The 25565-nt window shown below is 37.1% G+C and overlaps 3 protein-coding genes across 7 annotated transcripts; all 3 read left to right on the top strand.

The window, feature by feature from the left end:
• Window positions 1-385: 385 nt before the first annotated feature.
• On the top strand, window positions 386-8021 carry LOC306867095 (putative adenosylhomocysteinase 3; the record flags this gene model as incomplete). 5 transcript variants are annotated; one of them, XM_079412604.1, is made up of 17 exons in its annotated part: window positions 386-688; window positions 3484-3595; window positions 3687-3830; window positions 3922-4022; window positions 4603-4705; window positions 4808-4902; window positions 5016-5122; window positions 5249-5365; window positions 5453-5516; window positions 5649-5737; window positions 5822-5892; window positions 5980-6074; window positions 6183-6281; window positions 6502-6570; window positions 6862-6940; window positions 7052-7172; window positions 7271-8021. In XM_079412604.1, exons 1-17 carry the CDS (start codon window positions 401-403, stop codon window positions 7275-7277), a joined length of 1761 nt encoding a protein of 586 aa, XP_079268730.1. In that variant the 5' UTR covers window positions 386-400. The 5 variants fall into 5 exon arrangements, with proteins under 5 accessions (XP_079268730.1, XP_079268733.1, XP_079268731.1 ...); XM_079412607.1 differs by lacking the exon at window positions 386-688 and adding an exon at window positions 2286-2635; XM_079412605.1 differs by lacking the exon at window positions 386-688 and adding an exon at window positions 2289-2692.
• A 1869-nt stretch (window positions 8022-9890) lies between these two features.
• LOC306867126 (uncharacterized protein) lies at window positions 9891-14256 on the top strand. Its single transcript, XM_079412664.1, has 2 exons — window positions 9891-9973; window positions 10751-14256. The coding sequence occupies exon 2, from the start codon at window positions 10892-10894 to the stop codon at window positions 13631-13633; it is 2742 nt and encodes a 913-aa protein (XP_079268790.1). The 5' UTR covers window positions 9891-9973; window positions 10751-10891; the 3' UTR covers window positions 13634-14256.
• A 2500-nt stretch (window positions 14257-16756) lies between these two features.
• On the top strand, window positions 16757-24960 carry samtor (S-adenosylmethionine sensor upstream of mTORC1). The gene is given in 6 exon segments (XM_079411900.1): window positions 16757-16923; window positions 20465-20606; window positions 20685-20783; window positions 20785-20905; window positions 20908-21006; window positions 22140-24960. Coding segments are annotated over 6 exon segments (1230 nt in total). The 5' UTR covers window positions 16757-16784; the 3' UTR covers window positions 22770-24960.
• The last annotated feature ends 605 nt before the right edge of the window (window positions 24961-25565 follow it).

Consider the following 25565-nt stretch of genomic DNA (forward strand, 5'->3'; position numbering starts at 1 on the left):
GATGTTCAGCTTTATCTTTATGGTGTTTTCAGGCCTTTGGCATGAAAGTCTCATCCATTTTTCCCTTAGTGAGCTTCATTAAAACATATCGCGAGTCAATTTCATGTATATTTTACCTTGTTTTACTCTATTGCTATACTAATTTTGAGTTATTATGACTCTAGAGTAACAAAGGATCAAGTGTCTAGTTTCAAACAACACCAGATTTTTAAATATAGACCTTAGGGTTCAAGAGCTACAGACATTTTTATTTGGTTATATCGTTTTTTACAAAATGCTCAAAAATAGGGGCGCAGGGTAACAGGTTAACATGAAGGCAATGTTTATACACCTTTAAGACCCTCATCTGTTCAAAAGAGAAACTGTCTGTAACTTCAACACTCAACTAGAAGACATTAAAATGGACAGCAGTCTCAACAGCAAACCAGGGATTCGGTCTGCAACTCCACCAATAGAAGACAATAATAGCATGAAAGATAGTAGCCATAACAACGAAGCTGCAATTTCTTCTGCTCTGGAAACAGCTGGAAATGGAGATTCCTCACAACCACCAACAATTAGCTCCAAGTTACTGAGAATGCTGGAATCAGCAACCAACCGGCGACCTGTGCTCACAAAAATGCAGAACAACGAGGAAGTGTTCGATGAAAATTTGTCAGTTGTCAGTGAAGCACCAAGAACAAAAAGAGTAAGTGCTACTGAAGCTGAATTAATACAATGGATATTAAAGTATTGTTTAGTGTTGTGCATTATAATGTAAAAACAGACTAAATGTAAATACAATGAACTAATTCTATAAGTCTCCCATATTTGTAATATTACTGTGATTACTGAGTTATTTGGGTTCTTTACCACCATTTGTCCTTGAACAATGTACTTGATCCCTTGTTTTTCTCAACAGGAATGTCCCTATAGAGATAGAGCTGTCAATTTCATGTTTTATACCAGATTCTGGAAGGGTTAAATTCATTTTCTTTTCATTGGAGGTCATAGAAGTCCTGAGGTCAAACCTTGGAAAGGGAGAACTGTGAATCTTAGTTGTTCAGCGTCTTAACAATTTTGTCTTTGAACAAGGCACTTAATTAGTTGCTTTGATGAGAATTTCCTGTTAGCAACAGGACTGTCCATTTTCTTGTTTTATACTAAATTCAGAAGGGGTTAAACGTCTGTGCTGGACATGATGCAGAGACCCATGAATCTGGGAGCTGTGTAGGTTCTTTACCACCAGTTTGTCCTTGAACAAAGTGCTCGATCACAGTTTGCTTTAACAGGAATGTCCCTAAAGCATCAGAGCTGTCAATTTCATGTTTTATAACAGATTCTGGAAGGGTTCAATTCATTTTCTTTTCATTGGAATTCATAGAAGTGCTGAGGTCAAACCTTGGAAATGGAGACCCATGAATATGAATGTTGTTTAGGTTCTTTACCAGGATTCTGACCTGAACAAAGTGCTTGATCCCCAGTTACTTCAATGGGAAAGTCTCTAAAGCAACAGAACTGTCAATGTCCTGTTTTACACCAGATTTGGAAAGGGTTAAATGTCTGTGCTGACAATTCATTTCCAGCGATATCGTCGACCTGATTGCAATTTTTTTTTTCTTCCATTTTACACTTTTGACACACTATTTCCTTTTTTTTTTTTTTTTTGGATATTGTGCAGTTGCTTTGACACAATTTACATTGTTAAAAGCGCTATATAAATAAAGGTGACTTTACTTGACTTGACTGTGCTGGTCATTGGAGTTCATAGAAATCCTAAGGTCAGACTTTGGAAAGGGAGACCCATGAATCTGAATCCTGTTGAATTCCCTTACTTCCATTTTGTCATTGAGCACTTCTCCATAGGTTGTGTCAAGGAGACGAGAAGCGAACTGGTTGTTTTTTTACAAGGTGAGATAAGGGTACATATCTGGGTGTAGTAACCTAAATGCGTGGCATGGGTTTAAACGCCAAAAAGCCTAGAATCTGAGAGCCATTGAGTTTCCTTACCTCCATTGTGTCCTTAAACACTTGACCCCAGGTTGTGCCAAGGGGTCTCTGTGAGAAGCAAGCTGACTTCTTTATACCACAATGTGGTTGGGGTAAACAGAGTTTCTGGTTTGGTAAATTAAATGTGCTGGGTTTAAACCCTGGAAAGCATAAGCATTGAGTTGCCTTGCCTCCATTTTGCCCTTGAACAAGGCACTTGACCCCAGGTAGCTCCAAAGGACTGTCCCTTTAGTAAGAAAACAGCAAGTAATTTTGGTTACAACATGCCTGCTAAATGAAGTGTAACCAAATAACCTGTTCTTGATCATCATTAACAGAGACACAGGCTGAACAAGTGCTCTTACAGGTAGAAGCTCAGTGGCACTGGGACAGAATTAATAAATGACTTGTGGGAACTTTTGTGACCTCACAGACTTTAATCATTGTTGAATCACATAAGCGGACAGAGAGCTCTGAATTTATTGTACAGGCTTTGGTCTCACAGTGTAGGATTTCATCTGACAGTGGACCTGTGGTTCTCTAGCCTGCTCATTTAACATCATGGCATGACAATTACTGTTGTGGTTCAGCCTTTAAATGCTTACGTGGGAGTTATTCTACGCATTTCTCAAGAGGATCAGACACCATGAGGAAAGTCTACAGCCTGGTTAGTCACCCTAAAAACAGGGAATCAAAAGATGCTGTGTTATCTTTTAACATCAAGGTATTTACAGAGAAGTTGCTTTTTCTTAGAACTAGGTCATAAGACTTTTTGTGGGTTTTTTGTGATTGTAGAAATTTATATTGATTAATTTAGTCATTTTGTCCTGAGTTGTGTTATATGATTGGTTTATTGAATAGGACAATACAAATGTAATTTCTCATCCTAGAGTAGACTGTGAAAAGATTTACTGTATATTACCTAGTGCTCAAGTTAATTTTTATTCATTACTTGCTAATATAGTTAAGCAGTATCAGCACTTTTAAATATTATCGCATTTTTGTTGGCAGATAAGACAATGGGACTACTAGTGCTAATTCTAACAAACACATAATTATGATGCCGTGTTTAATTTCAAGTTCTTTCATTATTTGTTTGTTAATTGTGTGTTAGTGAGCAAGTGAAAGTTACTTCATATTTGGTCTCTTAGTATCCTGTATCTGAAATGCATATGTTTCTGTGTATTGTGTCCTAACAATATATTAACATTTCTACCATACTTTTAGAATAAAGAGGTTATAATTATTCTATTATTTTGAGAAATTACTTTAAGATTTTGGTTTTCTGCAGGAAATGGATACATTCGCAATCAAATATCAAGATTTGTAATTAGATGAAAGGTTGACAACTGTACTAAGAAATTAAAATGTTTTGGTAGTAATGCATTTGTATAAATCGAATACTGCATACAAAATTATATAAAATGCATTTTTATAAAAAAATACATATTTGAGGCATTTTAAATAGATTTTATATTAAATATACAAACAAATATAATTGTTTTTTGTCCTTAGCAAATCCAGTATCCTGAGCAGACACGAGAATTCGACAGTCGATTAACAAAGACGGGACGCCGCTCCCTGTCCCACTCTATTTCTCATTCCTCCACAGACAGCAACAGCTCAGGTAGATGCCACACAAATTCCCTCAAACTGGAAAATTTATATTTTTGGTAGTTCTTTTTATTTTCATCGCAATCTACTTTCTCGTTTTTCAGTGGGTTCAGATGCAGAAAATCCAGAAGATGAGGTCTCTCCTCGAGACATGCAACAGATTAACTCTAAAGGGAGAAGGGACTTCTGCATCAAAAACATCAAACTGGCAGATTTTGGCCGCAGAGAGATAGAACTTGCCGAGGATGGTAGGCGTACAGTATGGTTTAAAACACATAAGCACTGTACAATATTCAAAAATAAATGTAATACATTTTTGCATAATCTTATTAATTAAAGAGATGACTGCACTAATGGCCTTGAGAAAAGCTGCCCAGGGAGAGAAACCATTGGCAGGGGCTAAAATAGTGGGATGCACCCACGTCACGGCCCAGACAGCTGTAAGTGTCATCCCTTCACGGCATCTTAAATGTATACTCTATCATGCTAAAAGAAAAAAGAAAAATTCACACAGAAACAAAACCTGTTTTACAAGGTCGACAGCACCAAAGAAACATGAAACCCCCAACACCTCCCATCTCCCCCAACCTCAGCTGATTATACAATGCAAAAATAGATAAATATAAGTAATAAATACAAATTTAAACTACTGCTCAAACTACTATTGTACTGTTTGGGATAAGCAAGATTTTTTTTTCTTTTGGAAAGAAATGTATACCTTCATTAAGCAAGGACACATTAAATTGATCAAAATTAACATTAAGACATTTATAATGTTACAAAAGCTTCTATTTCAAATAAACGTTGTTTTATTCATCAAAGAATCCAGAAAAAATGATCAAAGCTACCATAAAAATATTAAGCAGCACAGCTGTTTCTAACATTGATAATAAAGGTTTCTTGAGCACCAGATCAGCATATTAGAATGATTTCTGAAGGATCTTGTGACATTTAAGATTGGAGTAATGGCTAATATATTTATACTTGCATATATATTTACATATACTTTTCCTTAAACAGGTGCTGTTTGAGACTCTGATGGTATTAGGGGCTCAGTGTAGGTGGGCAGCCTGCAATATTTACTCCACTCAGGATGAAGTGGCAGCTGCTTTAGCAGAGCAAGGTAAAATAAACTCTCAGTCTAACTGTCATTCTTTTTTTTTTGCATGTGATTATTTACCTTCTTTGAGTTCTCCCTCGTCTTGCTCTCTGCTCTCCATGGCAGATTTTCCAGTGTTTGCATGGAAAGCAGAATCTGAGGATGACTTCTGGTGGTGTATTGATCGCTGTGTAAATGTGGAGGGCTGGGAGCCAAACATGGTACAAGTGCCTTCAGTGATATGGGACCACTTTCCCTTCAAGGATCAATAGTATCTCTTATCTTGTGTTTTCACCTGTAAATAGAACTTTATTAATGGTCTTTTCTTTTTTAGATCCTCGATGACGGAGGAGATATGACACATTGGATATACAAGAAATATCCTCACCTCTTCAAGAAAGTCAAGGGTATTGTTGAAGAAAGTATCACTGGCATTCACAGGTTGGGTCCCTTTCTACTCCTGGTTATTTGTCACATTTGTGGAGAGATGATTACACTGAATTGACACTAGGGTGTTCTACAATGAAACTTACAGCTTTGCAAATGTTTTTGCATCACAATTATCAGACTTCATCACCTCTCTAAATCTGGAAAACTATGTGTGCCAGCCATAAATATGAATGACTCGGTCACTAAACAAAAGTTTGACAATTTCTACTGCTGCAGGGAGTCCATTCTGGATAGGTAAGATAACAATACAAGTGTTTCTCCATTAAATTCACAGTATTTATACGATTAAACCTACTTTCTGTCTTGTTCCTATTCTCTCAGTCTGAAAAAGACAGCTGATATCATGTTTGGGGGAAAGCAGGTGGCCGTATGTGGTTACGGAGAGGTACGTCTCCTGATTCCAGTAAATGATAGTTTCTATTGTCAATATGCCACTTGAGAGCAGTGTCCATCACCTGCAGTAGTTTAGCATTGGCCTCTGTTTTGTGTGCGTAAATGTAAATATTGGTGCCCACAGGTGGGAAAAGGTTGTTCTGCAGCTCTGAAAGCGATGGGATCTGTGGTGTGTGTAACTGAAATCGACCCCATCTGTGCTCTACAAGCATGGTAAGATATTAGTTATTTGAAAGAAACTATCAAGAGAGTTATATTTTCCACAGTATCTCTCCTGACCAACTATATTTCAACTAGCATGGATGGCTTTCGATTGGCCAAACTAGGTGATGTCGTCAGACAAGTGGACATGGTTATCACCTGCACAGGCAAGTTGCGCAATATGATAAAACAAGTGTTTGCTGTAATATTACCTTACACTGTTTGCTTTGACAACTGACCCTTTGTCTGCACAGGTAACAAAAACATTGTTGTGAGGGAACACATGGACCTAATGAAGAATGGCTGCGTTGTCTGTAACATGGGACGCTCTAATACAGAAATCGATGTCGTAAGTGGTTGTAGGACACGATAAAAACACGATTAGTGATGACAACTGTATGCTTGTAATTTAATTAGTTGCATTTCTTGTCATTTGTGTTAACTTTTGAATTTTCAGAGCAGTCTAAGAACCCCAGAGTTAGTATGGCAGCATGTGAGAGCGCAAGTGGATCACATTATTTGGCCTGATGGCAAGAGAATAGTACTCCTTGCAGAGGTGAGAGAATACAGAATACTATTAAAAATATAAAACAGAAACATGTTTACCTTATTTTTCAGCATATTAGGAACAATTTGTGCTTCAAAGCAGTGGATCTAAGAGCATGTCCTTGTGTAAATCATGTTAAACTATAATCGACATTTCCTCATTACAAACCTCATGGCATATTGGTCATTAATGTTAATGGCATAGTTACTGTTTTTCCATTTGATTCTAGGGCCGTGTCCTTAATCTAAGCTCCTCCACTGTACCCATATACGTGCTTTCCATCACAGCCACCACACAGGTATAAAAGCAGTTTGCTAATTCATTAATTTAAGTGAGGTTTTAAGTTGGTAGCCTAAAGGCTACTTCTTCTTTTACTTAGCCTAAACATTAGCTGGGCATAGCAATAAAATGCCCAGCAATAAAAGCAATAAAACATCTAAAAGAACATTTGAATTTAGTACAACACAACGTAAATGGGAAGCATGCCAGTCTTGGGCTATAGTTGGGTTTAAAATTGTTCTGTGGATAGTGAATGCATAGGTTGTCTCCCTCTTGTTTACATGTTTAGCTTTCTGTATACTTTTTGAAGGCTTTGGCATTGATCGAGCTCTTCACTGCCCCTGAGGGCCGTTACAAGCAAAATGTCTATCTTCTTCCCAAGAAACTGGGTAACAACACGATGGCCAGAATTCAATATTGTTCATCCATATTTCATAATATACCACATAATATTTGGATAAAAATGACATCACAAACTGATTCAGTATTTTGTGTACCAGATGAGTATGTTGCAAGCCTGCACCTGCAGACCTTTGACGCACACCTGACTGAGCTCACCGATGAACAAGCCAAATACATGGGCTTGAGTAAATATGGCCCCTTCAAACCCAGTTACTACAGGTGATGAATGTGTTTAAAAACTCAAATTAAATTATTGCATTTATAGATATGTAGTGTGAAACATTTAACGCTTACTTTGTGTTTTGATTTGTTTTTAGGTATTAAGTCTCAATGTAACTCATCATCATTTAAAAGAAAACAGATGGATCTATGGGCAGAAACCAATTTGACTCAGCGGGGATTTCATTCATCCTGCTCTTCACCAACACATCATATTACAGGCTTGACCATTAAGGGTCAGAGTGTACAAATATAAAGTGATGCTAGCACTTTTTCCTCTTGCTATTGTACTGCTAACCATTTTAGAGAAGGTGTCCATTCTGGTTTATACAACATACATTACCACTAAAACTTCCACAAAGTAAATAAATACATAAGGTAAAAGAAAATTCAATAAAAGAACATAGCATGCTACAAGTATGTTATTTAGACCCTTGCATGCTTCTCTAATAAAACACTATATTCTGCTAAGTTTATGCATTTCACTGTATTTCACATGAAAACTGAAAACACAAAATGACAGTATAGAATGGAAAAGGGCTTGGTGTACTCATTCTAAGTTCAGTAAAGGGGTAAAGGGTAAGAATTATAGGGAGAACATCTGTCCTTCAATCTTGAAGTAGGGACAAATTCATCAATGTGCCTCTAGATGGAGGTAATGTAAAAGAGAGTAAAGCTTTGGCAAAAGACTGGAATATTTGCTTGTCTAGTGGCAAAATTCTGGTTGGATCTCAAGTGGCTTGCAAGACAGAAATTTGTTGATTACACTTTTCCTCCACTGTATCTTTTGTGTCCAAGTAGTTTAATAAAGGTATTTCAAAGCAGCACAGCCTGTGCTTTCTGAAAGCTGTAGCTTTAAGTAAACAGAGTTGTGGTTTTCATGTGCTATCAAAGCTTCCTTTTTCTGTTACAAAATACAAGTCTCTTACAAATATTGACCAAGTTTTAGTTTACTACTGATAGTAAACTACAAAAAAAGGGTTTGGTAATAAATAAATCATTTTGTGTAATATTACTCTATTTTATTAAATGAAAATTGCTTGTATAAACATTGAGAAATTATAAATATATTTAGAAATGACCACAAATCCAAGCCTTTAAAATATACACAAAACAAGCATGTACTTTTTAAACATGCTGAAACTATTTAGCATATGCACAAATGATTAAAGAGATCACCCCAAAATTCTGTCATCTTTTACTCACCCTCTAATATCTTCCTTTATGTTACAAGAAAATAGTTTTGAAATGACATCAAGGTGAGTAAAGTGAGAAATCAGTAGTGATGACAGGATTTAAACTTTTGTGTGAACTATCCCTTTAATCATCTCCTTTAAAACATTGACACGTATATTTGCTGTGTCTATTTATGTATAACAGTGTTTTTTGTTTGAAGCGTGCCTCTAACATATTTTTTCATGGGTCAAGTTGTTTCTGCCCTAAATATAGAGTTGGCTTTTCCCTACAATGTCAAATGTAACTTGATTCCATAAGTTAAGTCACAGCACGTCAGTTGCTGGCTGACCGGCTGAGTTCCTCTCACTCTGTGCCACACTGCCTGATGGAGTCTGTGGGAGAGCTATGCAGCCCCACTGGGGCCAGCTCCAACCTACTGAGCTTGCCGGCATCCTGCCCCTGGGATGAGGATGAGGAGTCACTGGGTCTGGAAGGAATCAAGCCCAAATCTTCACCCATACCGAGACGACGGAGTTCAGCGTCCTCCGATGACTCCCTGCCTCCCCCTTCCAGCAGCCGAAGAGTGTCCTTTGCTGATGCCTTCGGTTTGAGTCTTGTCTCAGTTAAACAGTTTGATGCTTTGGGAGTAAATGACCCATCAGGCTCTTTGGAGAGAGACTTGAATGAAGATAAGGAGTATTACATGGTTCCTCTCTTCACTCTTCCACAGACCTCTGAGGAACTAGCCTTGCGGGTTCACGAGCAGAAGCTAGAACTGGAGAGTTTGGAGTTGCTTTCTGGGACCACCACCCTAAGAGGAATCATTCGTGTGATGAATATTAGTTTTGATAAGATGGTCTATGTACGTACCTCTTTAGATTCATGGAAAAGTCATTTTGATCTGTTGGCAGAGTACGTACCTGGGTCAAGCAATGGTGGGACGGATTGTTTCTCCTTCAAACTCACACTAATACCCCCATTTGGAGAAGAGGGCGCTAGGGTCGACTTTTGTTTGCGATATGAAACATATTTAGGCACTTTTTGGGCAAATAACAATGAAAAGAACTACTCTCTGTTTTGTTGTGAAAAAATGAAGGAGAAACCCCAAAATGAGAGTGAAAACAGAAGAAAAAGCTGTCTGAAAACAACCAGGTGAGTGATCACTAACACATCTGTTGCATAAATAGTAATGAATGTCAATAAATATTTTTTAAATATTAATATTACTGTACTTTTATCAAATATATCAATAATGCATACTAAAAGACTTGATTACAACTGATACAGTTTTTAAATTTAAGTCAGTGACATGCCAGAGTTAATATATGTTTAAAACTATACTACAGTGGAACTCAATGAATTATGGAACAATATACATGCTGCCTTTTCCCCAATTCTTAATTTTATAATTGTATAATTTTCCAGCCCAAATGTCTCTGCTTCAGCTGTTTCAGCAACAAACAAAGAAGAATTTCCTGGTAACTGACCTTCTGAAAATTACAACTAGATTTGGAAATACTATACATTTCTGATAAAAACACATATGTTTTGTTTCCTCAGATATAAATCTAAATTCTGGATCTCTAAATGAAAACTCTGAGAAACTTGAAAGCAAGGAATTAGTGGTGAGTTCTAAATTTTACCAAAGATTCATCCACTATCAACTAATTGTGTTTTAATGAAAATGCATTTTAGTACAAAATTATATAGTGAAAACTATTTTATAAATTGTTCTGTGACACTGGCTGCTCTCTCTCTGAATGTCATGCGGTTACTGATGTTAGGCTTTGACAAGTGTTAGTGTAACATTACAGTATGTACTGTCCCAAACAAGACACTTGATAGGTCATGCTGTTCAGGGTCTCTCCGAGACCATCAAGTTCTGTTGTTAAAAGTAAAGTCAATGGGCCTCGTTCACATGCGTATTGCGTTAGCACAATATTTTTTTCTGTGAAACCTGCATATAAACGTTTTCACGAACAAATCATGGTTCTCTAAAACTTTCATAATAAAATTTATTCTAAATTTAAGAAAAAAAAATATATAGGAACAGCTGAAAGAATATGGCGCGTGATATGGGTTGCGTGGAGTATCTTTGATGAAGAGTGACGAAGGGCTGTTAGGAAAGCGTGTGCAGAAAGTCTTTGTATGGAGACGGCATGTTTTATTCAAATTACTAATCTTGTGCATGCAGAGGCTCATTTAGAATACTCCAGAGTTTTCGTGAGAAGTTCGAATGTGTGTATAAATGCGAATAATCTACACAATTATTAGTGAATGAGATCCAATGTCTTGAAAGTTAAAAAAGGTATTTCAATAAGATCTTAAGAAAAGTTATTATTTAAATTGTATTTACTGAAGACGGCATTCAGTATTTTTGACATATATCTCTTTGGAAACAGGAGGAAATTAACAGAAACTGCAGCCGAAGAAGCAGAAGAAAGGCTGCGCGATTAGCAAAAGTCAAGGAACACTTTGCTAAGAGGGAAAATGAAAAGAAACAAGGGGCCAAGACCAAAGAACTTGGTACAGCAGACACCAGCATGCAGGAACAAGCATCATTGCTGGAAAATACACCATGCAGTTCCCTATCACAACAAACTGCTCGACCACCAACGTGTAACCAAATATCACCCTCTTCAGCTGAGTCCCTTAAATCTGCTGAGTATAGTGGAGATTCCACTGACATCGTCAGCCAAGCTCTAACACAAGATGAAGAAGACAACATAATCCACTCCAAGACTAATTTATCCACAGCAAACACAAATTTACCCCTGGAAGACTCCATCAGTTGTGATGAATCAATTGCATGCTCTGCTTCTGAAGTCTTGGAGAACACCCAACATACCGAGTGCATTACTGACCAAACAGTTTCAATCAATCAGGCTGCTCCTGTATGCCAAAATCCCAACTTGTCTATTTGCAAGAATGTTGAAAATGCATGGAAGGACTTTGAGAAGGATGCTAAGCAAAGAATTAAAAGTTTGGCACTAAGCTCTAAGATGCACGAGGACATGAATATTAGCGATGGGAAACCAAAAAAGGATGCGAGTTTGAAAACTAATTCAGAGACTAAGCTGTGCTCCCATGGCTTCACATTTGGGACCATTGTAGCGCCACTTTATCATCAGGTTTTTAAAAACATGGAAACAGAGAGAAAGGACTTCTTTCCGAAAGCTTTAGACAGGTCATTTAGGAAACTAGAGGATGAGAGTCAAAGAGCGGTCACAGCCCCTGAGACCACAGATATTTGGCCAGAGTCTTGCATATCTACAAAACAGACAGTAGATGATAGTAATGTTGGCGTCTGCAAAGAATCAGAACAGAACTCCCAACTTACAGTAAAGCCAACCAAAAAACCTCTTCCTAAACCAAACGAGAGTGAACATGTTGAAAACACAGAAGCTTCTTACAATCAAAATGATTGTACCAGTAGTATTAGAAAGTACCCAAGAGACATCACATTTACCGAAACAAACCCTCCAAAAGTTACATCCAGGCAGCCAGATCCTCCACTAGGAGAAGTTTCAACAGCGTGCACAGTCACACTAGTTTTGACTGAATGCTCCATCCAGGATGATCCTTGCCAAAGTCTGTGTTTATTTACCCAACAAGGACCAGAACTTTTAGTCACAACAAATCAAACAATAGTGTCAGGTACTGACAGCCTATGTGAACAGATTCATTCATCATTACCCACAGCAGTTTTGAAAAATGTATCATGTTTGGATAATCAGAGGTCCTGTATAAAAACTGAAAAGTCACAGAACCAGGAGGACCCTACAATTATCCACACCAAAGAGGAGAATATTTCTGAGCAAACAGAATATTCAATCAGCACTTCTTGCTCTCTAGCCCAAGCTCCAGATGACCCCAAAAGAATCACTTTAGGTTCCTATGATGATAAATTAGAGCCTGACCGCTGTGAGATGAGATCGAGCATTGAAAAACTTGAAGAACTTTCTCACTTAGCAATAGCAAAAGCTATGCCAATAGAGTCATATACAGAATTGGAGAACACACAGATAAATATGAGCGATATTTTGGAGAGCTACCAAATCAATGAAAAGGAGGAACAAATGCTCATGGGTTTTTCTACAACGACTTCAGAGACGGAGAGCTCAAATATTATTCATTTTGATGCAGAACATAACACATCAGTGATTAAAGAGATGGAAGAAATTCACAAAATGAAAAATGATGAAAGCCTGGAAGAGCAAGAAGAGGGAAATGGAAATCAAATTAAGCAGATGGAGAAGCAGAAACAAGAGAAAGAGCAAGAACCAGAAGAACAAGAAGGTGCAGAAGAAAAACATGAAAGTAAAGCAGGAATAAATAGCATTGAAGACGAGTTGAAATACATAGATGATGAAGAGGACTTGGATGCAATGGAATCTGAGAGAGAAAAGAAACAAGCAGATGCAGATGATCTGCTTTCTCTTGAACGAGATTCAGAGGAACAGAAGCAGATCATTAGTACCAACACTCTTGAATCATTACCACATCATATTGACTTAAAAGAAATAGAAAGTCTAAGTGAGTACTCCAAAAAAGAGGACATTCACATCAACCTTGGATTAGAGATCTGTGAGGAAACTGCTACATCTTGGCAAGAATCATCTCAAAAGAGTGATATTGAATTCAGTGGAAGTACGCAAGCTATGGAGAATGATTGGAATTGTTTAGAATTTATTGATAAAGAAGAGAATGTGTCCTATGAAAGTAGGAAAAGTGACTGGAAACCTATTGATGATGTAAAAATTATGCTGGAAAACATGGAATGCCTGGCAAAAGACAGAGATCTTGAAAACGTTGAAGACAATTCCTCAACAGAATCGCAGATGGATGACGAGATGGAGCTGTACCTGAACAGTCTGAGGAATTCACAACAGTCAGTATTCAGAGAAGGTGCAATGAGTGGAAGCTACTGCAAAAGACCCTCCTTGAGCAGAGGGAGGCCATTAGCTATGCCTTCAATCTCAGAGTCTGTGGACGAGCACCGGTCGAATAGTTCTCTAGAGGATTTAACAAATATGGAGTACAACATGGAGCTGGAGAGAGCTAAACTGCCCCTAGTGGATGGGAATGAGCATGTCATTGGACGTAATGTCTTGTGGTGGAAAGAGTTTCTGTCCTATGGCAATATGTCAAGGGTGACTGCATACACATTTTTGTTGATAGTGTTTTTAGTTGCAGCATATTATTATGACTTCATTGCATGTTTTGCCCTATATATATTATTACAGTGTATTGGCTGTTTCATCAAGAGGAGGAAGAACCACTGAAAAGCTCTCAGAAAGGTGTAAGAGGACTGCAGTAAATATGATTTACTCATTAACATTTGTTGGAGAACTTAGGAATGTGGAGGTGAATCCAAATATGTGTTGTACACATAGAGTTGCTGCACAACAACATTGGATTATATGGGGCTATTTATCACACACAATTTCATAATGGCAAAGACATGATTATAAGATGACTTGTAGAATGATGGATTGTGAATAAACTTTTACATTAATTTGTAAGTCAATAGGTATATCTCCTTGCTTTACAGACAACATAAAGTTGGCATACAGTATCACAATGCTCTTTAAAAAAAGAGCTGAACATAATCAGTTTGACAGATTATACAGGATTAGTCTTGAAAAAAGGATTATAGTGCAATTTCATTGACATACTTTTATGCATAGCTTTAATTTCATGCTAAGTACCTGATTGGATTATGATTTATGTACATATAAATCATATATAAAACACATAACCTTTTAACTATAACTTGTTTTTTTTGTTGTTTTTTTTTTTAAATAATCATGTTGATTTTTATGTCTAATATATCTTGGCAAAGAAGGCAATAAGATGAATGCCCATGTAACATATCATATGAAGGGATGATAAAAATTAAATGAAATTATTTAACAAAAATGTTTTCCTTATTAGTCGCACATGTTTACTAGAGTTAATTAGTGTGTTAATTTGTCTATTCTATTTACAGTAAAACTGTTTGAGACTACCTTTTTCTAAAGACATCAAGGATCCATTTCCTCTTTTGTTTCAATATACCAAACATTCTTAACATCTCCAAACTGACCAGCTTTTGCTTCATAAGGACAGAGGTGTCATATGACACGTGTGTAAACATAATGAATAAACCATGTAAAATAAACCATAATTTCCGTCATTGTGCACTCAAAATAGATAAGATTTATGGATTTTCTTTCTTTGTGGTGTTTGTAAATTTGCTTTGTCCAATCAACAGAGTATTTTATTGTAATTCAATATTGTGCACCTGTTATTATTTCAAGTTGTCTTTATCTTGTCCATTTATTGTTAGACATAATTCATGGAACTGGCTTTCAATGAACAAACAAATGAACTATGATCTCATCTCCAGGAGATTAGGCTCTGCAGTTCACAGAAATAAATTTGACCACAGATCTCCCCAAACAGATTCCTTTTTTAGCTGTAGATATTTTGGGAATGTTTCAATTGCTTCTGGCCATTCAGTGAAAGTCATTGGGGTCCATAGCAACATCGGAACCAAATGACTTTAATTACTGGAAATAAAAAGGTAATTAATTAATTAATTATTTATAAAGTCATTTATCAAAATATTGTCTTTTGTGTTCCATAGAAGAAAGAATGCATATATGAGGGTGAGAAAATCACAGAATTTCCACCTTTCGGTGAACTTTCCCTATGGTCATCTTTAGAACGCTATAATTTCATGGCAAGATGAATGACTGCATATTTTTAAGATGTTAAAATAAGAAACACTGCAGTTCATGCGGAGGAGTTTGTACAGTTGAGCATGGTAACTATTATGGGATTATTATTCCCCATAATGACATTTTCAAACCCAAAGGGACACACAATGGCATTGTGGCTCCATGTTAGCTAATTTATGGTTGATGAACCACATGATAATATGCTTACATATATGGTTAATCCATTTTTCACATTTTTCCCAATGTTAAAAAGTGTCCTACTTTACCCAAATTTAACTTATCTTTTGCTATGAGAAATTGGTAACAGCATCACCAACGTCATACTTTACATTATAGTCATTTTTAATACATAGTTTTAACATGATTCATCATAATTCAAAAAACTATACTGCAAAATATCTTACTGGGTCATATCAGAGTCGTTGAAAAACGTTTCAACAGCTCTGGGTCAGACTAGTTCTGTTATCCACTGGGTGTGATGAGGTTTCTAATACTCACAGAGTAACCCAGGCCTCTGTGGGGTGAAACGTGACAGAACTCATGTTCTCTTCTCGCCACACAGGATTCCGTGTCAGAGCGCAGGAAATGTGACCCGCTGATGTGATTCTCACTACCAAACGCTAGAAAGAGCTACCTTACGTGGATAATTTTTAGCAGTGGGACTCCCAGCTTTGACCGCCCATTTATTCGTAGTCCAGTGTATATGAAACGTCTACTATGGAGCGAAGAAAAGCTGTGAATGAACATCTTTTCTTCTCACGCCACACTAATTTCGGTGCGAACTACAGGTAAATTGTTTACGCTCAGGCCCAGCCAATCACAGCGCGACAAAGTTTATTTTAAATAATCACGCGTTGCGTGACTATGCATATAGTGTGTATTAGCGTGTAGATTTCAGTTTCTGTACAGTCTAATCTAATTGTCATGCCATTCGAATTTCATATTAAGAAATTCTTTAAACCCAAAAGGCAAACTATGCTCCTTTCGAACTGTTTGTCTTTAAAATACAAATATTGTGTAATCCCAGGTTATCTGTAATCAGAAGCGCGTTTAAAACTGGAATATAATTTAATTTCATTCACATGTGTTTCATAAATATATAATCCTTTCTGGATCACAATCTGCCATCAAAATGATACATTTAATTATTCTAGCTGCTGTGAGAAAAGGTTATAAATGAGCTGCCACCTGCAGGATCCTCACATGCGATAGCCTACTAGCCGGGACAACTTCTTTATGTTTACAGATGTGACATAATGATGCAGTGCCATGCTCGAATTTCCCGGGAAAACCTAACCGTACCACTCAAATTAGAAAACATTATTATAAGATAACTGTTGTGAATCGGGCTAAAGTAAGGTGATATATATAATTAATAATAATAATAATTAATATAATTATACATCTTATGATTATATGAGTAATTGTATAGAATAATACTGAACATAACCATAATGATGGTTAATAATAATTATTATTATATGTAAAATAATATAAGTTATCATTAAGTTATCAAAACTTAATGATCAAACTTAATTATCAACCCTTCAGAGAGTTTGATTTGAGTTTGAGGCGTTTCATGTTCAGCGTTCACAGATTGGTCGCGCACTTCCGGCACGTTCGCTGGAGAGGTGCAATCAGGCTGCGCGTTGCTGCGGTGAGTGCGTGCGTGCTGACGGAGCCGGTGCTCCGGTAGCCTCAGTGCTGTACTATGGACCTGCGGAGCAGCGCGGAGACCGAGTCGGATCTCTCGGTCGCGACGGAGCTGCAGTGCAGGAAGCAGGAGCAGGAGAAGCTGTCGGGGGTGGTGAAGAGCGTGCACCGAAAACTCCGCAGGAAATACATTGAAGGTAACTTACTGCCTGAGATGCGTAGCTGTGTAGCCTAGCCTAGACCAGTTTCTGTTTCTGGCCTCATCAGAGATGCCGACATTTAAACGACTGGATAACAACCGTGAACAAAAATGGAGTTATTTTAATGTAAACTTGTGTTGCATGACTGTTGACATGAACTGATTTCGTACTTGGCTCGTTTTGGAAACCATTGGCTGTGGCTCAAAACCTAGTGAGATGTCTACATAGACAGCATTTTGGGTAACTTTTCAATGGAACGTTCCGAACGCACTAAAGTATGGTTGTCTAGGTAACAGCTAGGCAGCACATTAGGTATTGAAACAGCCTCTGTCTGTCTGTCTGTCTGTCTGTCTGTCTTTCTGTCTGTGACCTGACTTTATAGTCTAGTCAGCAAGCCTGTGCAGGGTCGTTCATCTGTTCCTGTTTTGCTCTTCATTGATCGTTTGAAAGCATAAACAAGTTTTAATTCTCTTTAGGGAAGAAAAAGGCATGAAGCCTTTGAATTAAGTGTCCTGTGTACAGATGACAAGTGTGCTGCTCTAAAAGCTTTAGTGTCCTCTTCACTGTCAATTATTTATCCATTTATTGTTTAACACCCTTCTTATCTAATGACCTAATACAGCGATGATAAATAATGGTCAGCTGACCGATTTTTAGTGTGTCTACTTGCTGGGGATGGTATAGTATATGCAAAATAAGTATATATACCGTGTTTTTTGTATTTATTTATTTTTTTAATTTTAACATTTGTTTTAAGGATAAATATATAAAAAAGTACATAAAGTAAGTGAACTGAAAGATTCATTCAGCCAGGTAGCAACAGAAATACTGCAATCAAGAAGAGTTAGAGCTGACTTCAGTTATATTGGTTATGAGCACTTGTGGTGTAAATCTGCCTAATCTTTAGTACACTAGCTTCTCTCCTCAGTTGACTTTCATTTATTAGAGATTTTAGCATGTTCTTTTTAAAGTGTACCTAAAAAAAGAACAAAATTCACTGAGTTCACACAAAACAAGGGGAGTCTGCTTTTAGCTATTATGCCGCCCACAGTTGGAACCATCTTCCAGAAGAGATCAGGGCCCGTATTCACAAAACATTTGATATTACCACTAAGAGTTCTCCTAAATGGCAGTAAAAGTTTTTAGCTAAGAGTTTTCTCTTAAAACCTATTCACAAAGCTGCTGGGACAAACCTTTACTAAGGGATAGAGAGTCTTAAGTCTTAAGCTAAGAGTAAAGGCCATAAGGTCTCAGTGCGTGCGCTCTTCATTCAAATGTGTGAGTGCACATTAACGATCTATCACAGTCCGTGATTACCACATTGAGATCGATAAACGAGCGAGAATGATAAACTCTCTTCAGGAAGCAGCACTGACCTGATCATTCAGATGAGACGACAAATAGGGGGGCTGAAGCCCACTTAAAAAGGGTCTAGAACCGCCCTTGGCTAATTGTCAATCTCTTTCATGTATGCTTCTTGTAGTAGATGCATATAAACCGCCTTTTAATTAACAGAGTAGAATAATCGTGGCTGATAGTAAGACATACAAACGTAAAAGAAAACCAAACTGGACGCAAGAACAGCTGTAAATTCTTGCCCAACTGGTTAATGAAAAGGATATAATCAAAGGAAAATTTGGAGTTGGGATAACCTCCAAACCTTAAAGGCGATACGCGTTTAAAAGTTCATTATCATCAAATGTTTCTAAAATGTTTATATTCCAAGGCAGATTGCCGGCAACATTTTAGGATAGTTGTGAGTTGGTCTTAGTGACTTAGGAGTCCTCTTCAGTACTCCTAACGTTTCACAGATTTAGGAGCTAGTTTTAGTGCTAAAACGCTTTGTGAAATACTCTTAGAGGAAAAATTTAGGACTGACACACCCACTATTTTTAGGTTTTCTCCTAAATCGGCGAGTTAGGAGCTACTTTTAGCCTTAAGATGTTTTCTGAATACGGGCCCAGATGTGCTAAAACATTAGCCACATTTAAATCCAGACTCAAAACTCATCTGTTTAGCTGTGCATTTGTTGAATGAGCACTGTGCTATGTCCGAACTGACTGCACTGTATTTTATGTATAATCATTTTCTCTTAACTGTTTTAAATTCATTTTAAATCAATTTCTATATCATTTTAAAATTCCTTGTTTTTCTTATTATTTTTAATTCCTTGTTTTAATTGCTGTGATTATTGTTAATGACTATTTCATTTTCTTTTATGTAAAGCACTTTGAATTACCACTGTGTATGAAATGTGCTATATAAATAAACTTGCCTTGCCTTGATAGTGTTCTGACTTAAATATCTGGGTAAATATCTGCATCCAGTCCTTTTTTGGCAACCTTAGAGGTCTTGGCCTTCTCCACTGTATATAAAACAAACATGCAACCAAACATACAACACTGTCAACATTAATATGTTGAAATGAGACTAAAATGAATCAGAAACGTATTTTAATTACTTTTGTCCAAAAGTAATTCATCTTGTCACCATGTAAAGAAATGAGGGTGAGTAAATAAAGACAGAATTTACATTTTTGGGTGAACAAAAAACTTAAATCACTTTAAGCACAGTCTATCATGTTTAAAAATGCCATTTTTTTGGGCCATATTTTGCACCCAGTTTTTGGAAAGTGCCTCTTATTATGTCTGATGAAGACTAAGTCTCAAAAAATGATGCATGCACATTTTTAAAAAAAGATGTAAAAAATATTATCTTGAGAATTGTTAGACAAATAGGCCTAGTCTTTTTTTATTGATAGAGATAATTGACTGTGTGAGGATGTTGTTACATTTCCTGTTACAGTCTTGCACTGCAGTGAGCTTCATCCAAGACGGAGATTATGAAATGTTATATTTTTGCCTGCAATCAGTTGTACCCGCAGGAAGCAGAACTTTATATAAATAAATACCACCACGTTTATACCATCTGACTTTAAATGTGTTATTGAGTTTCTCATGGTTCAGACTAGCTTTATCGATTCTTCCCTCGAGAGGGACGAGCAGCGCTATAAATCCCACACACAGTAGTCTATTCACTAGACCCCGTGATGGGTTAATAAGGAAGGCGTGATCTGGTCTTCTTGGCATTGTACTGCAGTATTCATATGTAACAGCACTGCAGTCTCTTCCCTTCTTGTCTTATTCTCTGTAAATCTGATAAGGCCTGTATTTTCCATTCTGTCATGGGACTGCTCAATTTTTGTCAGTTCTTGCCCTCCCGAGCGCTCTTGTAGGGTAGCAGTTGCTTTCTGGTGTCATCGGCGTTATCAGCAAGTTTGTGAACTGTGTGTGAATCAGCACAAACACTTTGATGATATGGTACTTTTGAGCTTGGCGATGGAGTTTCACTGAGTTGTTGAAGAATTCGGGCTGTTTTGTGAGCCGTTGGAGGCTACGGTTTCAGAATCGAAATTTAGAGGAAGCACAACATCAGCTGACTTCTGAAAGTAGGCTTTGTGAAAATGTTCACTTAGTTATGCCATGCAGAAGGATCAATCATGACTGTATGCTCCTCTGTTCTGTCTTTTCGGCTGCAGTGGGAGATTTTGAGAAAATATGGCGTGAACATTGTGAAGACAAGCAGACTCTTAGCGAATATGCCATGGCCATGAAGAACTTGGCTGACAACCACTGGGTGAATAAATGCGAGGGCGAGGGGCGCATAGAGTGGTGCCGCAGGTATGAGTGCTAATGGTTAGTATTTTATGTTGAGAAGCTGATTTGGTATTTATTGCTGTTAAATGTCTCTTGCCACAGTGTTTGTCAGGAGTACTTTCAGGATGGAGGGATGAGGCGAGTGTTGGAGAAGGATGAGAAGAGCGCTAGGCATGCCACAGCTGGGAATAACACATCTGCAAACTCTCCACCACAATCATCATCTTCAAGGTGCTCTAGAACAACATGTTTTTACAGAATTTAACAGTTCATTGACTAAATCAGATTTTTATTCATGCTTGGTAACAGCTCAATGTTCCAGCTTGGGAGAATACGACTGCTGGATGTGGGCAGCTGTTTCAATCCCTTCCTGAAGTTTGACGAGTTTCTGACAGTTGGAATCGACATTGTGCCAGCAGTAGAGGTTTGTGTTTCTTGAAGTTATATGAGCCTGTCGGCTTGTTAATTAGCTTAATAAATAAAGTATTGTTGGAGCCAGTAGCACTGTGGGCAGTGCACCAACATACAGTGCTGTTGCACAACGGGTTTGAATCCCGAATTGAGGACCTTTCCTGATCCCACCCCCCTCTCTGTATCACTTCCTGTCAGCTCTGATCTGTCCTATCATAATAAAGTGCCAAAAATAAATCTAAAAAAAAAAAAAAACAATAAATCAAGAATGGCATATACCCTGACTAAAGTTTGCTATTGATTAAATTACTTTGTTTTCTTTGTCTGGATCTATTAATTTATTTATTCAAAGCATCAAAAATGTGTCTTAAATATAAGCCACATTTTATATATATTTCATTTGGATGTTTTTTGGGCATCAGTTTCAAAAACCTGTCAAAAAATGTCAGGGTAGTACAACCATCCTGGCAATGAAATATTTAATGCTCACCAGGGTTGCGTTTATTTAATTAAAAATGCTGTAAAAACAGGATTCTAGTGAATATATTATTACAATTTAAAATAACTGTTTTCTATTTCAGTGTATTTTAAAATGTAATTTATTTCAGTGATGTAAAGCTGAATTTTCAGCAGCCATTACTCCAGTCTCCAGTGTCACATTGTCCTAAAAAATCATCTTAATATGCAAAAAAAAATGTCTTATTAATGTTGAATACAGTTGTGCTGCATCAATTTGTGGAAACCGGGATACGTTTTTCTTAGTATTTTTGATGACTATAAAGTTTTAAAAAACAGCATTTATTTTAAATATAAATGTGTGTATTAAATATGGTAAATGTCTTGACTGTCATTTTTATCAATTGAATGCATTTTTTTCATTATACTATTAATCAAAAGGTTTTTTTTTAATGGTTACACCCCATTTTATTGTCATTAAATTTAAACTTTTGTAAAAAATGCTATAAATGTTTTTCAAAACCAATATGAATACAAAAAGTAAATTTCTAGGAAATTATTATATAATACATAAATTTATATCCTTTATTTTGGACACTCTTTCTGTTATTGACCCTTGTACCAAATTTGCCTGTCCTGCTGAGTCAAGCTAAATGATCTGATTTTGTTTGTTCCTCTTTATGGTTACAGAGCGTCTACAAATGCGACTTTCTCAACTTGCAACTGCAGCAGCCTCTGCAGCTGGCCAGCGACGCCTTGGATGCCTTCCTGCGGCAGCTGCGCGGCCCCATCGATGCTTTACCTGCCCAGCTATTTCACGTGGTAGTCTTCTCCCTGCTTCTCTCCTACTTCCCATCGCCCTACCAGCGCTGGCTCTGCTGCAAGAAAGCACATGAACTCCTGACCCTGAACGGCCTGCTCCTCATCATCACCCCCGACTCTTCCCACCAGGGCCGGCACGCTCTTATGATGCGCAGCTGGCGAGTTGCAGTGGAGTCTTTGGGCTTCAAGCGCTACAAGTACGTCAAGTTCTCCCACATGCACCTGATTGCTTTCCGCAAGGTGTCGCCCACCACCAGTAGCGACCTGGTCAGCCGCAACTACCCAGAGATGCTTTACATCCCGCAGGACTTTAACACGCTCGACGAGGACGGATTCACAGATTGCTATGAACCGCCGCGCTCCGATTTCGAGGACGACCAGTTGGCTTGTAGCTTTGCGGAATTGCCAGACACACCATACGATTCGGACTCGGGCGAAAGCCAGAGCAGCTCGGCTCCCTTCCACGAGCTGGAAGACCCTATTTTGCTGCAGAGCTGAACTTGTTTACTGCCCCTCATGATATTTAGTACCCTACCTTCGTGTTGCCAAAATTGCTCCGCTGCATTTGTGTACTCGACCCCTTTTTAAGAAGCAAAAAGTTTGCACAGAGTGAATGAGGACGTTTTAGTGGGCGTTGATTTTTTTAAGAGCGTGCAAGACATCCTTTTGAACACAAATGTACACACTAAACAATCTTAGCTTTGGACTTCTTCAGCTGAATTTCGGAAAAGGATAGTTCGCCCAAAATGTCGTTTCAAACCTGTATGATGCCCGTCTTCTCTGAAATGCATATATTTTGAAAAATGCCTCAGTGTAATTTTGTCCACACAGTCAATGTAACTTTTAGTAACAATGAAACTCAATGGGGTCCAAAACAACATAGTTCTTACATTGATACTAAAAGTTACATTGAAATCAAAGTTACAATGAAAGTCGTTTTGGACCCCGCTGACTTCCGTTGTAAGAACAAAAACAGTTCAACATTAAAGTAAAAAGAAATTAATACAGTTTTGGAACATGGTGGTGAATAAATGACAGAATTTTCCATTTTTGCATGAACTATCCAATTAATGGCTTGATTCTTAGCCAGTTTTCACTGGACATTTTAGATGACAATTTCAGCCATCTGTTCTCTACCGAATTTTTGGAATAGCCTTTATCAATGATATTTGTAGCATTTTAAGTGTCTGCAGAACTTGTGTGTTTGGATATGTGACATTGTAACTGTGAATGTGGATTTCTCGCTTCAACAAGGTACAAATCATGCAAAGTAGTCATAGTTTTTCAGAACAAACAATCTTGCAGGTGACTGGATTGGATGCATGCGTTGTGGCAACGTGTTTCTAATCTTGTGATCAAACGGCCTGAAAGTAGCTGCGTGTCTGCCTTCGTTTTCGTTTTAACCGCTATTATAACTAGTAATATCCGATTACTTGTCAGTAGTATGTAGTATGGAACAGGTTAGATTTCTCTGCATTTCGCCATAATGTGACTTTGAGTAGGATGATTGTTTACTCTCGAAACCTTCGGTTGCTCTAAATCTACTTCCTGTATCGTTATCTGGTGTATATCCCATTGAGTTTAGTACATTATTTTAGTTTCCCGCTTTCAATTACAAAATAAAGCTTTTAAGGTACAAAAGTTTGAAAAGTACTCTGCCAAATGTTGATTTAAAAGTACTACAAAAAGATTGTTGTGTATCACTGTACGTTTTTAGCTTCTATGTATGTAACTGCAGAATTTGCAGCTTTTTTATTCACTCCAGGTTCTTAAAAACACTATTTTGACTGTCCAAGCACATATTTGCGCTTTTTCGATAACACCCTTCGTAGGGTTGGCACAATATCGATATTGGCATCAGCACTTCATTAGAATAGCAATACATTCATAATCATAAACGGAAAAATTCCCCATATCACTGTAACCTGGCAGTTATATTGAGTAACTGATATTAGGCACTGTTTTCTATTGTATCCAGGTGGTTACCGTTTGGTAAACCTGATGACATGAGACTATGCTGTGATGGGTCTTTACTCTTGAAGGAGTGTGTGAGATGTACATTGGGGTTCTGTTGAAGTATATATGTGGTTTGGTTTTGGTGTTAGGCACTTTAAATGTGTTTTAGGGGTGCCAAAAATAAGTGTGGAAAGATTTGAAATGGTGATCGAATTCAGTATGTGATCTTTCAGGGTATCAGGAAAAAACAAATCCTCCTCAAGGTGCCTTCAAACCCAAATTGTATTTTTGCATTTGTGATTATATAGACTGGATTCAAGAACGGGCTACTGATTGTCATAAGAAAGTGCGATAATTTCTCTCCCACAGTAAACAGTTACAGTACATACTTTCAGCAAATTAACCAGCTCTTGGAAATAAATGACTGAAATACTGCCCTGTTAGCAATAGCAGTTAAAGGCATTATTTAGTGTGTCAATGATTTATAAATATAAGAAAAAAAGACGTTTTAAAATATAAAAAAAATAAATAAAAGCTTTGTATTATATTGTTTACTCTGTGGTGTGTTCAGATATTCACATATCAAATGTCTTTGTCTTCCCCAGGCTCTAATACACTGTTTGCATGATTGATTTTCTTTATCAGTGTTAAGATGGTTGACTCCCACAGAACTGGACTATTTGTGAGGAATATTGTTATTCATCTTTTATAAATAAAGGTTTTTGTTGCCTTTCATCTCTGGTCTTTCATTTGCCTATAGCAGGTCGCTTTAACTGCTTTACAGCTATTCATATAAGATTATATGTGTTCCATATCTGACAGAATACATTTGAAATGTTATCTATTGTAGTGCTATTTAATGTACACAAAAGTTTGGGGTCAGTAATATTTTTCATTCAGCCAGGATGAATTGAAACTGATCAAAGGTGTCAGTAAAGATTGTTAAAATAATTGTAATATAATGGATGGATATATAACTGTTTTCAACATTGATGTTGAGCAACAAATTGGCATATTAATATCACGTGACACTGAAGACTGGAGTAATGGCTGCTGAAAATTCAGCATTGCATCACAGGAATTACATTTTAAAATCAGCTATTTTAAATCAGAATAATATTTCACAATATTGCTGTTTTTACTGTATTTTTAATCAAATAAATGCCGCCTTGGTAAGAATAAGACATTTCAAAAACATAAAATCTCATAACTTTATATAAACAAAAATTATGCCCGTGTACAAATTTTACAGTATTTTTAATATTGTAAAAGCATTTTTTTTTTTTTTTTGCCATGAATAACTGGTGTAAATCAAACATTTTATTCCATTCACCCGTT

This window comes from Barbus barbus, assembly GCF_936440315.1.
Source record: "Barbus barbus genome assembly, chromosome: 48".
Classification (NCBI taxonomy): Eukaryota; Metazoa; Chordata; class Actinopteri; order Cypriniformes; family Cyprinidae; genus Barbus; species Barbus barbus.

What these genes read in the sequence shown, in the direction of transcription:
- LOC306867126 (XM_079412664.1), top strand. Translation starts at nt 10,892, where the DNA reads ATGCAGGAACAAGCATCATTGCTGGAAAATACACCATGCAGTTCCCTA.